The 18992-nt window shown below is 29.4% G+C and overlaps 1 protein-coding gene across 7 annotated transcripts in view; it reads left to right on the forward strand.

Annotated features, from left to right (window-relative positions):
* Positions 1 to 18671, forward strand: part of LOC113555859 — a 53267-nt gene extending 34596 nt beyond the window's left edge. For all 7 annotated transcript variants that reach the window (XM_026960436.1, XM_026960431.1, XM_026960429.1 and 4 more), the window contains 2 exons: positions 10200 to 11223; positions 18330 to 18671. In XM_026960436.1, the coding sequence (XP_026816237.1) occupies positions 10219 to 11223; positions 18330 to 18479 (1155 nt within the window). In that variant the 5' untranslated portion in view covers positions 10200 to 10218 and the 3' untranslated portion in view covers positions 18480 to 18671. The remainder of the gene's footprint in view (positions 1 to 10199; positions 11224 to 18329) is intronic.
* The last annotated feature ends 321 nt before the right edge of the window (positions 18672 to 18992 follow it).

Below are 18992 nucleotides of genomic sequence, written 5' to 3' on the forward strand. Positions count from 1 at the left end.
CATCAGTAGTTCGAGTATTATAATATGTTATATACATATAATAAGTACTCGGCGGATGATCGATTCGTACAACTCGCATTTCGCTGCGTGTAATAGGTATCGTTCGTATGTCCGACGCACACGATTTTGCAATAAAACATCGCTATTCGCTATAATGTACCTAACTGCGATAGTGATAAATAATAATAATAATAATATATATATATATATATATAGGTATATCTCCGTTATTTTCCCCAAAAGTTTGAAAACATTTTTTAAAAATAACACGCGTCGAAGACCACCGTAGCTGAAACGTATGTATATATATATATTATCACATTATACGGAACATACTATTCGTTTTCGGTCAAACACGCTCCTAGAAAATGCAACTCCATAGAAGCCCCTAAAATATGAATAATATATATTTATTCATACATATTATAAGAATATTACGCTTTGCTTGTATTTTATAATTGGAAAATTTTATTTTTCCATGTTACCCGCAGGGGGTGCTACTATAATATATATTGAGATGCCCTAAAATCGTGTAATGTATATTACCTACTACAATAATTATAACGTGTGTATATACACACCACGCGCGTGCACACACTCACAAAATTATATTGGCGTACCTATTATTAAACTAATAAGGCAATTTACTCTATTATGAAATATAATATATACCGTTGTGCGGTCGATAATTGAAAGAAGTATTATGTACATAATTAAGACAATTTTAGTTCTTGATTTTTAATTATTTCGAACATATTTGTAATATTATAAACTGTTTTTAAACTTTAAGAATCTTGACAAACCGCTTTGGACGATTTTAAATTATTGTTTGTATATTATTATGTTGTACCTACATTTTTTCGATCGTCCTGAACTCGATTGAACTTGATTGGGTACCTACTGCGGGTAAGCTCGCGCGTTTATAACACAGTCGACACATGTACAGAAATACAACTATATATGTATTTGGCGTCCATAAATATCGCTATATAAGTATATTATCCGTGATAGCAGGTGCTATATATAGGACATCTATAGGTGGCTATAGGTGTATTCTAATTTCTAGTAGGTATATAGTCGGCAGGCATTCGTATTATAATATAGTAATATAGAAATGTTGTAATATTATTACACGGGCGTATAACACACGATTTAACCATTACTTATCGGTGCATAAGAAAACCTATGGCACAGACCGAGTTTTTACACGAGATCGGGTTTCAATTTTTTCACACTTTATTATTATAGCTCCACGTCTTCGTACTCTGTATAGGTAGGTATAATACCTACTTATATAGGTATACGTTCAATGAATGTTCACATTTGTGGTCACAGAGTGGAGCAGAATTTTTACGAGGAAATTTATCAACGTATAATATTAATCACGCGATTTTCCTATAAATGAAGCTGTAGACATTATACACACCTCTACATAATTTAATTTATTTTCTATTCAAACACGCTGAGTCGACTAAAACTTGATACCCATTTTGTACACGTTTATAACGTACGACTGTATTATATTACGGTGTCCGTAAAACAATTATTTTACCATTGCATTGTCGTGTATGGTGTATATGATGTTTTTAAAAGACTTATTATTAATTTTATTATCAACACAATTATAATTAACCTGCAATATAATGATCGATATTAAGAACATTTACCTATACTTGAATAAATCATTTACCATTTTTTTTTTTACATTTTGGCTCTTCTATGTTTATTAATATATTTGGTGGCTCGCGAATCTCTTCTCGCTGACCACCCATGTTATATACCTATATTATATGTATAATATTATTTATATGTTTACGTATAAGCTCAATTAGAGTCAGATATAACTTTATGAGGTGTGCAATATGGCATGTCCAATCGTTACGCTGAAGAAAATTTTAATTGAGTATTATGATGTATGTTTTATTTTTATAATAATAATTTTATATGTCTGATGAAGATGTACTTTTTAATCTTTTCATAGTAAAAAAATTGCTTCGATATTAAATTTTTATATCGGTTTCTGATAGCGAATGTAATGCAGTTGATACTTTTAGGAGTCAAAAAAGTAAAATTGTCTCATACTTAATAAACAAAAACACATTTCAAATTTTCGAATTTTTTTAAAAACATTTTTATGAATACATCTTGATAAAAACCTGAGAAATTTAATATAAAACAGTTTAAATTTATTTTTAATAGCAATTTAGACATGTGAAATTCAATTTTCAACAAATGGGTATTTAAATCAATAATATTCTTAGGGAATTGTATGAAAAGTAACGAAATATTTATTAAGTTATTTTATTGTAATTAAAAAATATTATTCAGTAGAAATTTAAAATTTTTTACAAAAGTTACATTAGTTATATTTACAAAAGTTTTTAACATCTCAACGGTTAACATGGTTTAAATAAAAATGAAAATATATGATTTAATCGATTTAAATAATTATATTACATTATTTAAAATAATTCTCTGAAAGTTTTTTGTATACAAAGAAAAAATAGAATTTGTTTTTAAATTTTTTAATTAATATTTATAACATAGTTTTTCTACGGTTTCAATTTTCATGTAGTATGAACCAAATAATTGTATTATGATTTGTCTTACAAAATTCTGAAGTATATTTGAAAGTTCAAAGTGAATTGTATATCATTGAATTTCAAAATAACAATAATAATTGCATGGATTTCTAAGAGAAATCTTATTATTATTTTTTTTTTAATTTACCTTAAAAAGTTTATTGTAATAAAGCATAACATTTGAATAAATTTATGACCTTGACTCCAAAAATTTAGGTACCAATATCTATTATATTTTCGACTATGCATTATTAAAAATGAATAAATTAAAATTGTTACGCTCGTGCGTTAAATATCGTTTTGCTCTAATTAGTTATAGATACTTTAGAACTGTCAAAAATAAATTATAATAGCTAATTTCATAACTCATATATTTTAGATGTAAGTTTTGATATTTTATTTAAAACTGATATTTTTAATAACTATAAGTATAGTAAAATGCTAAATATATTTAATATCTTTTATTCGTATAAACATTATATTTCTACATTAATCTAAATTCAGCTCACGTAATTGTTATTTCACTATATAACTGTAGGCTACTATGGAAAATGTGAGATTAGGATCTAGATTAAAATAAAGCCTATCTGAATTGGTTCCCGACAAAAATTACTGATCAATTGAATAATGACTATAGTTAATTAAATTAGTTACCAATTTTGAAATGACAGTAATTTCCAAAAAAGATGTGGGCAAAGTGTTTATCTAATACGGTAGATATACTGCTGACATAATGACATCGTTCGACGAGATACTTAAATCACAATCTTATTTTACCCAAATAATTTTTATTGATTGAGAAAAAGATTTGATAAGAAATACATTAAAAACAAACAGGCATACTCGTAAAAATCATGTAGTAACTAGTAAATGTAGGTATACAACATTATTTTTTTTAACATCATTTATTTTAATTAATTTTGACTTATTGGATATTGGGTTGAATTATTATTATTAAAGTATTAATGATGGATATGTTTACCTTATTGTTTATCACTTAAACGGAATGTTTCGTTAAACGGTAGACCCTCATTGTTTCAGAAAAAAACAGACGTTTTTGAAAATATTTCTTTAAGTCATTACGAAATGACATTATATTAAAAAATATATTTTTTATAGCTTAATTTAAAATTTTCTTAATTCCTTTTTTATATTTGTAGAATATTTTTGAAGTATATTGATCTATAAAAATCAAATTTCGTGAAAATACTTTATTAGTTAGGTATAAGTTTTTTAGAAGAATACAGTATTGGTCCACTACTCCGATCCATTTTTTCAAACTTTAAATACTTGTTTAAATCGTATCACAGACTTCTCGTCTGAAATTTTTATTTAAAAAACTTAAAATCATGCAAATATTAATAGTTTTTTTTTTAAATGAGTGTCTTACGTTAACGGTGGACATTTGATTGACTTTAGTTACATAAAAGTATTTTTTCTTATTTTTTTATTCAAATGTTCAGTGTTGTCAGTGTCTACTATAATTTATAGACGTATATATCATCGGCTAATTTCCTATAGCCTCCCGACTTTGTTTAAAAAATTCCAAAAATTCGCCAATATTTTTCAAACTAGTTTCTTGAATTTACACATAAATTATAAGTTTTTTTTTTAATAATATTTTGATATTTTAAAAACCAATTTGTTATTCATTTTTAAAATATTAGTAAATTTTTCGAATTATTCAAAGTTGAGCGGCCAATTTCACGAACCTAGGTATAATACATTATACATTAACGTTAACAGTAAACAATAATATTAATTTTCAATTTTCGTACTCGTATATAATATATGGTTGTTTATATTACATAGCAGCTCTACCTATACACAAATGGTTAATATTATTATGGTATATTTGAATAAAAAATAATATGTACACGTGTATACAAAATCATTTAATTACAATTTACAGTTAACAATATTGTATATAAAACCGCCAGTAACTAAACTGCTAAGTTTTTTATGTAGGTATATCGTAAGTAGCTAAAAAAACTCAACATCTAAATCTAAAGTCACACTTATATAAATATTTTACAATAAATCATTAAATATTACATAATTTATTATAAATTTAGTTTTAATTGTTTTATTATTATTATTATTATTATAGTTTTTACTTAATATCCCATCTTATTCGGCATCGTATTAAATATATGTTAAGTTACATAACATCTTCGTGACCCGAGCAAAAAATGGGCAGAGAATATTATATGAGTAAATGTTAAGTAGTTGGTCTAGGTGACTAGGGACCATGATACTACTATAAACTACTTATACATATAACATATAACTACTATAAATATTACCAATATTCTAAAATTAAAATATTTTGACCTTTTACTACATTAACATTATAAAATAATTAACGACAGTTGTATGTATAATTTAATTTATTATGAAGTAATAAAAGTTATCGGATCAATATGAATAATGATTAAAATTAAAAGAAATGTAATTAATACTTGCTATAAGGTTATAATTTAGTATCAATTTCCAATTAAAAAAAAAAGTCGATAGGTAACTATAGTCGATAGGTCGATTTTGTTCTTGAAATTAAAATGCTCCAATGTAAGATGTAACTATAGGGGCTTTTTTAATTTCATTGTTATATAATATTTATTCATTTGACAAGCAATTAATTTTTAAATAATGCACAAATATTCAATTATTAGTAAATATACTATACATATTCATAACATTTTTTATATGATTTCCCATAGACTTTTTTTTATCCATACCTAATATTGTATTACTTATGATATTGAAATATATGGTATTTGAAATTTATATAGTTTGTTTATTTTTTCTTCGTCCTTTATTAGTGTTTTAATTATATGGTATTACCTATCTTCAAAAGCACTAATTTGTCGTTTGCTTTATAATCTCCCCTCGCATTATCGCTTGAAAATAATGTTGAAAAATAAACCGATGGTAGATGACACTATATAATAATACTATTTTAATTCTTAATATGCATAGTTACATCATATGATGTCTTTGCGACTTTACATATTTTTCGATAGTAAACCAATTATTATTCACTGTCTTGTTTAGTAAAACATAACAGTACGATTTTACCTAATTATGTATGAAATGTTAATTTATATTATTTGCATATACGATATACCTACAGCTTATGGTTATATTATTTGGACATTATAATATACTATTGTTAACTTAACATTATAAACTACACTTTTATAAAATATGTATAAACAGATTATAAATATAATATATATATATTATATTTTATTATTTTATTTTATTAAGATTCATCGGAACTCTTGATTGAAAGCTATTGTTAGAATCAGCTATAAATCACGAACGGTACTCTAGAAAATGTCAATGTATTTCTCATCTAACAGTTTAACTAGAACTATAGTTTTTTAACGTGCCCATCATCTTCAAACACTCACTTCACTCACAACTTAAATATAAACAAATAAAAATAAAAAAAAAATATATTTTAACGATCATAATACATTAATTATTGTTATTATTTTTTTATTATTTTTTTATTGCGTAGATAAAATATTATAACAACAGTTTAAATATTGCATATCATTAAAATAAAAAACCCCTTCATAAAATATTTACTAGGTAAAAGTAAATAAATAAAATTACTTAACTTGCATCAATTGCACATCCGGTAAAACTTTATTATAACTTCTTATAAGTTAAAAGTACATAATATATTTATACATAAATTAAATACACCTCTACACTCAAACACATACCTACATAATATAAATTATTATATAAAAAGTAATATGTGTATTGTATGTATACAATATAAAAATACTTTACCGATTCTAACAAAAATTCAAAAATTTGTTTTAGAAACACTAGAAAAGTTTAATGAGTAATTTGAAGTACATTCAATAAGTGGCACTGAGAAACATTTTTTTTCGTTAATTATATCTACATGCCATATAAGGGACTATATTATGACAATAATAGCAAGTTCTGTAGTTTAAAATCATTCATTTTCGCGAGTGGAAGAACACCAAAACCGATTAGCTCGTGAAGTTATTATACCGAAATATACCAAGCATAGTACCCAGTGGCGTGGTGTGCATATAAGCAGCAGTATAAACATTGCTTACAATGCCAGTTGTAAAGCGTTATTGGTATACATATTTTTAAATTACCAAATTAAAATTTAATTTAATCCATGATTAAGTTCTAACAATGTAAAATTATGTATTATTACATTTTGTTGATGGTATTAGACTATTATTTATTTATAATATTTAGTTTCCGGTGTTTTGGCTGTCGGAAAAATAACAAACCGAGAATAGGTACTCAGTAAAATGCCCACCGAACCTCCAATACACGAACGTTTAGGTCAACAATGCATTTCCTAAAAATACGAAAAATATGTCGCGTGTGTAAACGATTCCAATTCCCTTTCCTATTTCGTATATGACACTATTACAGTTTACAGATAGTATAAAAGTAACTGTATTGGAATTAGTATGTACATGGAAAGTATAAGGGGTGGTGGCACTAACATATATTCTAAGCAATTTTCAAATGTGTTACATGATCAGGCATCATTATATTTACTCCATTGCGTTGATAGAACACGGGAACTATCATCGGTGTCCGCCACTCATTGACTTCCAGGTTCGAACTATTATTAGTCAATGGTCGATATTGTTCTTTATTTATTGATTATAATCAATTATTTAGATAACTGTGTATAACATTTATGTTTCTAATTCTTTTATAATGAGTGATGATCACGATATAGATGTTAAGTTTACCGTTAGTGAGTGTGATAAACGAAACAGAACAATATTATATTTATCTTCTGCATATAGATTCATACGTTGTGCGAAAGACGTAAGTATAATTTTTAGTAATTGCTTACACCACTGACGAGAGACGACTCTGCGCCACGTCACTGGTACTTGATAATATCCAATCTACAGGCTAATTGTCCACCTAGGTTCAATTTTTTTCATAAAATGAAGTAATAAACTTACATCGTAAATAATATATCTTTTACAGTTTTAAACAATATGAATGATCATTTTTGTCTTTTTCGCGAAATGAAAAGATATTTTTCATCTTCATGGATATTTTATTACGTTATGCAGGATGTCTTTATTGCAGACATCTATTTATCGTTATTTCAGAACACAAAAATTGCAACATACGAATTAATTAATATTTTATTCGCTACTCGAAGAAGTAAAATTGAACATAAAATTTTTCAACAGTTAATATGTCTTGCTTTAGTTCATTTATTAATAATTATAAAGTATGAATACAAATCCATAAATATGTTTATTAATAGTTGTATGTATAATAATATAATTCAATGGTTCAGATTTAGCTATCTTAAACAAATTTTATTATTCACAATATGTATACTTTTAATTAGGTGGATACATCACGTAAACCATTATGCCGTAATTTAAATTGAAATGTTAAAATAATTGCTTTTATGTTTCATTAGCATTATAACCTCATGTATTTTTACTATACTATTTTTTTTTATTTTATCGATTATTACAACTAGACTTTTATTGCTTTGTTTATGTATCATAGCTCATATACTTTTATAAGCAAAATCTATAATCATTCGACTAAAATATTTATTATTATTTTTTAATAGTTTTAATACTTTAAGTTTGCATATTTTTCCCGTCAATAACGATTGGTCATCTTACGACCGGTGGGCGTTGGTAATATTCATCCATAGAGTTGAACTGTCTTCGGTACGTAGTTAAAACTATGAAAATATTATAAAATAGTTCAAATGTTCAAATTTTCGTATGATCTGTGCCTATCACAGGAAATATTGTTATTTGTTAACATCTTCTCAATAATAATAATATTTTAATTCTACATTACCTACTAATTACTATTAGGCATAGTCGCACAGAGCAAGCTACCAATCGTAATAAATGTTAATAAGGTAAATTAAAATGTTTACATTAATCATGCAAGAACACCACGAAATACGACTAAGACACAAAACTATATTATATAGATTACGTAAAATAATGAAATTTTTAACCGCATTATACTAACGGTTGACAGTCGCAGACTCGCGGAGGATAATATTCTACATAATATAATAATAGGTTCACACATGTGACATTTTCGGCTACGGATATGTCCGTGCATAAAAAAATATGTTTTTTTTTTTTAATCGTAATAATATGTCGTTAATAAAGTGTTATAAGTTTGAAAAAAAAATGTTTTCAAAATAGTTTACGTCTCAACCGTATCGTTATTATTATTCCTAGACCTATATAAAGACGTTATAATTGTATTTTAGAATATCTTAAAATACATGATATCGACACGCGTATAATATATTATATTATTATGAAAGACGTAACAAAAAACTGAAAATAAGCTATACACCAATAAACTGTATTATCGGAACTTCAATATTATTCGAAAAAATTATAAATTATATGAACTAAATACTTACATGAATTTGGAGCGTATCGTCGTTTCAATTCACGTTACACGCGTTGTACGGTGATATAAGCATGACATTAAACCGAACATTTTCAGCTGAACGTAGACGGCATGAAAAATAATGATTTTTATTATTTTGATTCAAAGCGACAAAACATTTAGAAATTCGGAATTGAATCTATAAAAGCATAGTATAATATTATGTTTACAGAAATACATTATTATATATACCATCAGAGATGGTTCAAAACACTTATATTTTTCAGCAAAGTAAATCCAAAATCAATATTACCGATTTCTGTTATAAAAGCGTTCAACGCATTAGCCATTAGTGAATATTATATAGACAATAATAGATGGGAAAAAAAATATATAATATTTATTTTTCAGACCCGCCGCTGATAGTGTCGTCGTACACACAATCGAATTAATTGAGTTTATTCGTTTTTAATAGTACAAACGGCAAGCGTATATTCTGTATAACTAGTGTCTGCACAAAATAACACAATAAATAGGTAGGTAGTATAGCCGAGTCATTCGCGTCAAGTCCGTATAACTAAACGACGAAATTATATCGATCGAATTTATTTGTTGATCGACCATTAACGGCATTATACGTAATGCGGTTGACACCAATTTATTATATGTTGGGTTTGCAGCTATTATATTATAGTTATGAAATGTGTGCATGTGGATAGCTTTCAGTGGCGTTATGCAGTTTAGATTGGGCTATAATAATAAAAGTAACGACTGCTCCTGGCAGCAAATTTGTTTTCATAAAACGCTTAATAGAGTTGTAGTTGAGAGTATCCATTTAAAATTTAAAAAAAAAAAATGGAGGTAACTACATAACATGATAATATAATATATTGAAATTAGATCATTTAATTGTTATTATACAATCGAGACGTTCAATTATTTCACGCAATACATACAAAACTAGTTTTCAAAAATGTATTTTTATCGACAATATTGAGAAAAAAAAAATGTTCATGTTAATTTATGACTAAATGGTTAACATTTTAATCAACTTACACGTTTGTCGGAGATTAACCTTTTTATAAAAAAAAAAAAAAAAAAAACGTTCAACAGAACTGCATAATATAATACGCGTTATTATTATAATGATATAATAATAAAATTAAATAAATTGTTTTTACGTGTCGCACACAGGTGTAATGAAGCGCGGCGTATGTCCGAAGGTGGTCTCGTCATGTCTTCATGCGCGGCTGCCAACTTCAACAACAACAACACGACAAACAACAACAACAGCAGCAGCAGCCACAGCGGCGTCGGCAGGACGACGACGTCCGCCGTGCCCAGGCGCAAGTTCAGCTTCCCGGCGGTGTTGCAGTCGCACAGCCTGCAATCCGAACTGGGCGGCGTCGACTTCGGCGGCGGGCCGTCGCTCACCGTGGCCACGGCCCGCCGGCGGTTCAGCAACGTCAGCGACGTCGTGTCCCGGAAACTGTCGCACACCATCGGCTGGCGGACGGCCGTGCCGACGGAACAGATCGCGCGACACGGCAAGGCGCTGTGCGTGCAGTACGTCCGGTGGAAGCTGAAGCGGGCCGGCGCGTACACGAAAAAGTGCGCCGGAGCGTTGCGCACGGCCAGCGCGGCCGCCAGCCCGGCGGCTTCGGTGGACGGCAGTGGCGGCGCCGCCGGCGGAAGTGGCGGCGGCTACTTCATACCGCCGCTACAGGCTATGGCGGCGGCCGGGGGGGCCGACCACACCGACGGCGTGCGCCGCGACGTGTTCCCCGCCGTGCTCCGGGTCGGACTCCAGTTGGAGCGGCTCGACCCGAAACTGTACGCGACCGGAGCGGTAGCCGCCGAGACCGCGGCCGCCACCGCCGCGTCCACGGCCGGTGGTGCGGGCGACCCGTCGGCGACCGCGCCGACCGCCGACTCGGCCGTGTCGCCTCAGCGCCTGTTCCAGCGGCACCACCGGCCATCGTACAGGAGAAACGTGGCCACCGCTTCGATGGTCCTGGTGTCCGTGTCCCGGGAACTGTTCCGGGCCGGCGCCCAGGTCACGTGGGCCAAAGTCGTGTCGCTCATGTGCGTGGCCGCCGGGCTGGCGGTCGACTGCGCGCGCCGCGGCCGTGCCGATCAACTGCCCGACCTGATCGAAGCCGTCGGCGAAGTGATCGAGGACGATCTTGCCGCTTGGATACACTACAACGGCGGATGGGTTAGTAAAATACATGTTTCCGTAAAAGTTCATCGAGTACCTGCGATAGCCGCGTCTAAAAGTAGCTATACTGATGCACCCCTCTGGGAATGTTTCCACGATTTCTCAAAGATATGACCATTGCGGTTTCCCCTGCGAATTCCCAGATCTTATTTCAGGAACTTGAATAGTTTTCATAATATTAGCGTACGTCTGGCATGTTATTACCTGTAATATAGTTTTAAATATCGCATTAAATCCTAATAGTTTATTATGACTTGATATATTCTCTATATTTACTACATAATTACATATGACATATACACTTTAAAAATGTGTACCATAGAAGATAGAAAGTACCTATCTACAATTTTAAATAGTTATAAGAGAAAACAAATACTGTGCTGAAATCTAACAATATTTGTTTTCTCTCTTTGATCTATATCCGCCACATGACAAATGTGTGTGTCAGTAGCTTTTGGTATGAAAACGAATTGGTCTATCATCAAACTTAAAGTTAAAAACATTATCTGTGCTTATGCTTATGCGTTAGCTTTCTTACGACATTTCAATTTTTATAAAATTAGTTTTGATTTAGTTACGAGTATGTAACATATTACGATTTAAAAATACTTGGATCTGGATGCATCAACGGTGACGAGCGATGATATTTAAAAAGATACATTCATATACTATTCATTTATTATTATTACACATGTCATGCAGAAGTTTTTTTTTTCGACGCTCCCGTTTCGCTGTTTCGAGTATCTAGGTAGACTAAATACGTATAGAATACGATAAATAATAAATATAATGTTTTCCACAAACCGTGAATAACAAAAAATTTGTCACCGGCGATTTGTTTTCGAGACATTATTGTACGTACTCATTGAGATCAACGCCGCCGGTGGCCTAACCTTCGTAGGTATATTGCACTGCAGATAGTTAATATTTAGCAGTTCGGCATACAATTACTCGCTAAGCGTATCATTTTAAAATGGGTCAATATTGAAGATTTTTCTTGTTGTTGGAACCATTGCCTATATATGTCGAGACGGAATTTCAATTGTTATGATGTTCGTGGTTAATTTTTTCCAAATGGCAAGATGTATATGGACTAACTCGAGTCGAAATATAAACGTTATTATACTCTCTAAAAAATGCATATACGTGTACAATGTTGTTGTACCTACAGCGCAGTAGTATGTAGGTATTGCACTGTTGTCATTATTACACATGTTTTCAAAAAATAGCACGTAAGTACCAGATACTTATATCGTGGCTAACCCATTAAAAATATACAAACTATTTTTGCTTTCCGCAATTTACATAACATGGATTTAAAGGATTTTACTTTTACAGTATAACGAAAAATAAATATTGTACGTAATTCTATGCAAATTGTTTTTCATAAACTTCATTATACAATCACTGATTCATCATTGAATTATGCTAAAGAGTATAAGTTTTAAAAAATAAGATTATAAAGATAATACGATTCAAACAGCACATATTTTTATAAGTACAAACGTTTTGCATCAAATCGTTATTAAGCTCCTGCAGAAATTATTAAAAGTTCATTTTTTTTTTTAATGAATTATATTTATTATATCAATAGTAGGTAACAAATAAAAAAGTGCCGTCCTTTTCTCGTTTCGCGAATTCCTAATTTACAAAAATATCAATAATTGGTTTAGTTATACACTACAAGTATTATAAATTGTGTATATTATTCTAAACTAATATAATAAATAACTATTAATTAGCTATATTATATTTTATAACGTGAATTTGTTTTTAATTGTATACACTTTTTGAAAAATATTACAACAGAAATTCCGTAAAATAATATAATAATATTACGTACAATGTTAATAGATATCTGCGATAAGATTAGTTGGATTTAAACGATTTGAACAAGAATACTTTCAATCAGTACCTATACATACATTTAATATTCATATTAATTATGATAACAACAAATAACCCTGTTGAAAAGTACAATATTTTAAACGAAATTGTGAGTTTTAACATTTTACTATTTATTCAATTTATCGAAATTCAAATGAAAACTTTCTAACCTTCTAAGATGGAGTATATTTTTAAAAATACAATTATATAGGTACTTATCAAACTATCAACTATCATGTGATATAAAAATACCGTATTTTATTTTTCATTTGTATATACAATAATAAATCTTATGTCGTTTATATAATTTTTAAATATACCCAAGTAGGCATATTAAGATTAAAAATATTATAGTTAATTGATGAATAAGTATTAAATTATTTAAATGGCTATTAGCTAACATTAAATACATAAAAATGTATTATTTCTAAGTTTTGAATATTAGGTTAGGTATTTGCGGAAATTTTAATAATTATTATTTAGTATGTAATTATTTTATTTATGAGTGTTTAGTGTTTACTGTGGCTACACGACTAATAAGTCTAGGCCCCAAAACTATAGGTCTATAGTTCTAATTAATACAAAATCATTAAATCATTAATGGATAATTTTTTTTTTTAATCATTAAATATTATACATATTTTAAATTTTGGCCATTGGTCATAATTTATTAACTCCATATAACCTACTCAAATAAAGTACACAAACCAATTATAATTGACCGCACTATCTACGTCATTGACCACTGCAGAAGAATTAAAAGCCAAAAGACGGTTTGGAATCAGACCCCCATATAATTGTACAAAAACACAGTTTTATCTTTTATCAACCATTTACTCTATCATTAGTCTGGCAGTTGCCAGTGACCATTAAGTTTAACATTATATTTATTATTTATTTCAATTCTTTTCAAGCAAACATTTTTTATTCGTCATCTAAGACCTAAAAGAGATCCAAAGCTTCGTTAAGATTGTATGACATGCTGTGTATTGTATTCATTTCTTCTGCGTAAAATTTGGAGAGTGGACTACAGTATACTTAACTTATATTTTAGTATTGCATGTTGTACACGTGCATGTCAGTCTTCGAATCTCACTCTTTCTCGCATCAAGTATCTATCGGAACTCGTGTGACGATTCGTTCAATCGTATATAATGCAATATTTGAAGTCATTATTTATTTTCGATTCACATATGGCCGCAATATTATTTTACTTTATAACAATAATACATTTTCATATTGACATGTACAGGATATTATGTCTTATGTCTAAGGTCATTCTATGAATTTATGAGACACTGCAGAGAGCGTTACCGTGTCGTCATAAACCACCTGTAGGTTTATGACGATCAGTAATTAATTTATCAATAGCCATAAGTCATATAGGTACATCGTACATGTCCAGTACATGTCATGTAGTAAAGGTTCGTTCATCATGACGGCTACCGGTACCGGTGCAACGGACAGCGGATTTCTTACTAGATTTGCACAAAAATCGCAAAAACCCCCATGGGATTATTGCTTTTCACGAATAAGTCTCATCATGTTATCTTATAATCCCGTGTGTGACCCTGATCGAACTCATTACAGTATCAACTACATTATATCCATTAATCATACCATCTATATTACCATTACAGTCGTAATAACTATAATAATAAGTACCTAATACCTTCATAAAATACTCGAATGAAAAATCTTATACGTTCGAACATTGGATGCATTATAACTGAGTTTTATACTTTAGTCCTAAGTATATAAATATAACAATCGGAAGTCCTCGCTTATAAGCCGTACATAACTATTAAAATAGCATTGCATCCTGCGGGTTTTAGCTGCGTACACATTTTGTACAAAGTGCGACATTACACACGGTTGTTAAAACTTTTTTCAATCCGAATATTAATACCTAAATAATTGTTACAATATATTTTCAACTTGCTCTGTAACATCGCCATGCCCAATTAGTAATAACTCTATACTATATATAGGCACATAGATATTAATAACATATTAATTCGCACTTGTACAAAAACAATAATTATAATTTAAGTACCCGTACAAGTATACAATTTATAATATTATATTCATATGCGCTTGTAGGTAACTACTTCCGGGAGAAAATTAATCGGCTGCACAATACATGAGTGTACCACCCGTGCCATATATGTATTGGTATATACTAACTATGTATAGATTATATAGGTACACTAACTACCTCTAAAACCACTGAATAATGATACTGATCTCTTTATTTTTATTACTATTCTTTATTACCATTATTAATTATTATTGCCGATGATTATGATGTTTATTGTATTTCGCTACACAGGTACCTGCAGTTACTCGCTACAACTGTTAATCGTACCTATTAATTATAATAAATATTTTGTTACATACACATAATATTATATTGTTTGTTATAGTCTTGTTTTTTAGGGCTATTTGTTAGGCACCTACATACAACATTGCAACTTGGTACACCTGTCGCCCGATACGTTTTCCAACCGTGATTCATCGGTCGTATAGCCTAGCTGCACCTAAAACTAAAACTATTATATTTTGCACACCTATATCAGACTTGTTAATATTAATATGTTGGAATAATTTATAGATGTATCAAAATAAATAGTTTCACTTATGCTTATTATTTTCAAATCATATATATTATTATTTTTTTGGAATTTTTGATAAATTTTCATTATTAATATAATTTTCAAATAATTTAATCGTCAACCTATCTGAATAGCATATTTCTGTTAAAGCTATATCTTAAATACTTATCTACTCATCTTAAATAAGTTAAAAGTTTAGACTTTAGAAAATCGGAAATTATAATTTATAAGCTATATTACCTATAATTATGCATACATTCTTTTCATTTTAAAAGTTCGAATTATTATTTATTAATTGATTAAATTTATATCGATACTTTTACAACGAAACTTCTCTGAATACCGGAAATAATTTCAGCAATCAAGTATCCGGTTTTTAGAGGTTTCACTGTATAGTTTATAATGTATATTATATATGTTATCTATCCAATGGGTAGATATTTATAGCACCAAAACTAGAATTTATTTTTAAAGGCAGTTTATATTATTACAATTTCTATAGGAAAAAACTGCAATTCTTTAATGGCGACTATCAAACACTCAAAAACCTTCAGAATATTGTTGACATAATTATATTAATAATGTCTTCCTAAAGTATTAAGCACGGGTGGACAGTGGGCACCCTATTCGACTGTACAAAAAAAAGAAAGTAATAACTCTAATAATAATCATGATCATGGGCGTGCGCACGGGGGCAACAGAGACAGCATAATATGCTGCCCCTGGACTTTCTTCAGGGCTACGGGAGCCAGCAAATATTAAATAATGGGCCTCGGTAAAATTATATTTCTAAAAATGATTTGTTTTTCATATTATAAATATTAAATATTAACTATAGGTTTGTGGAAAAGTACACCTTTAGTGGCTTGTAACTTACTGTACAACATTTTATCCAAAAAAAGAAATAATCAATACAATTTTAATTTTGATACCCAATAGTAAGAAAAGTAAAACTATGGGCCGGTTTTAATGGTGAATTTGAAGAATGGACCGAATTAATCTCTTACTGCCCCTGAAACTGGAGGCTGCGCACGCCTATGGTCATGATGATAGCCATTGAAACACAAAATGTTTACTATAATATATGAAAATCATTTCATATATAGGTAAAAAAAATAATGACCTTACCATTAAGTTTTATAGTAGGTTAATTCACTAATATTAAAGCTAATTAAACTAAACATAAGCTGCTGAGCGCAAATTTGCTACATGTTACATAGATACTCATAAGACGATGACAACAAAATGCAAGTTTGGCGTCCTCTTAAGCTTGACATAATAAATTTACGTTCAGCATTAATTGGTGAATACATTCATTAGTATTAATGTTAGAATAAATCGACTTATTATAAAATATTAAAGTAACAATATGTTCACTAAAACAATTTTCAATTTTTTTTTCTAAAAACGAGTTATAAGTTTATAGAACAAAAAAATATAAAAAAAAAAAAAATTAAAAAATTATTATAAAAATGTATAAAAATTATTTAATAATATCCACAAATTGCTTTAAAATTAAAATGTTTAAAAAAAATTAAAAAGACTGATGTAACACAAATTACCCCTGTATTAATACTAACGAAAATAAACATGAACTGCTGAACATATACTAGCAATGTAACGTACTTACTTGTAAGATGGAGACAAATATCGTGGGTATGACCCGTCCTCATATATTTTTATTTCTATTTCAATTCATTATTATAGTTATCTGCCGATAAGCTGTTACCTGTTAGTCATAAACTCATAACTCTTAACCACAATCTATATGCCTGTGTCTGTAACTGTAGCCTTTTTGTATCACATCATCTACACTTATTTGTCCATGGTCATAAACGCATAAGCCATAGCGCATCAAAATATTTATATGACATACGATTATAACAAGACGTCAATATCACTGCCAATCGTCATTCATCAGATACTATAACATTATATCTAAAAAATTGACAATTTGAACTTTAAAAAATGGACCCTTTACCACCACTGTCCACAACTAAGCACGCCAGGTTATTCACATCATTATATCTACGTTTGGTACTGTTGATGTTTTTCCGAACGACTTAATGATGGAAATGGAATACATTGGAACAATCAAGATTTATGCACCTACGTCCTGTGCACACATGAAAAATTACGTTTTCCGATATTAATCGACATTTTTTTTTTAATAATAATATCCCTCATTGAGAAACTATGTTTTTAAATATTTTCAAATAGTTGAAATTTAGTTGTGAAAAATGTATAGAAATATTTTTAAATAATTGAACGGCCACCATCATTTAATTATTATTTTTAAAGTTCTATAAATGTAAACAAAATATACTTTAAGTGTGAACCTAAAATATAATTCAAATAGGTATACGTTTTTAGTTAAGGTCCAGAATCAAACTATAGAAATGACTTATAACCAAGGTGTAATAAACAAAGTGTATATTATAATATACTTATATTTTACTGATGTATTTTGCAATACCCCCCTTCTTCCACGTTAACTATTTTTCACAATCACAATATCATGCATTGAGTAAAATAAATGTGTGCTTTTATAATGTACAAATAATAACGTGATAACGTGTCATGGTCTTGATTTCGTTTCAGATGGGGCTCCAGTCGTACTGCAAACCAGTGGTCATCAACGTCGAAAATCCTGTGTCCACTCAAATCCTGTATCTAGTGTCATTGCTCATAGTTGTCATATTTTTTTTGTTGTTGTTGAGGTGGTTCGACTTCATATCTGTTTTCCGATGAACTGTCTGCAGCAGAAGACGTCCAACAATATTATACAAACATAATATATATAAATATATTTTATTACTACAATATACGTTATATATAAGTAGGTGTATCTGCCTATATTATTTACAGTTTTAGAGATATATCGTCTGTTATTTTATGCGCATATAATATATGGGTATAAAATGTATCTACTATAAATGATAATATGTGTGCAGTAAAATGTTAAACAATATAAATATATAATATAGTATTAATATTAATATATTTTTTTTTTTAAATGACGTGAAATGAAACGTCATAATATCACTCATATTATTTTACACCTAAATTCCTTTTCACTGTATGATATGTATACTATAAGTATATTTGTATAAACTATAGAGCATTGTATAGAGTCAATGGCGTAACGAATTGTTTTTTTTAGTTTATTTACTATAGACATATAGTAACAAATATAACAGTAAATGCCTTTATCAGGCTTTGGGTGAGCAAGTAGCAGGTAAATGGTAGAAATATTAAATTAGC

This window comes from Rhopalosiphum maidis, chromosome 3, assembly GCF_003676215.2.
Source record: "Rhopalosiphum maidis isolate BTI-1 chromosome 3, ASM367621v3, whole genome shotgun sequence".
Lineage (NCBI taxonomy): Eukaryota > Metazoa > Arthropoda > Insecta > Hemiptera > Aphididae > Rhopalosiphum > Rhopalosiphum maidis.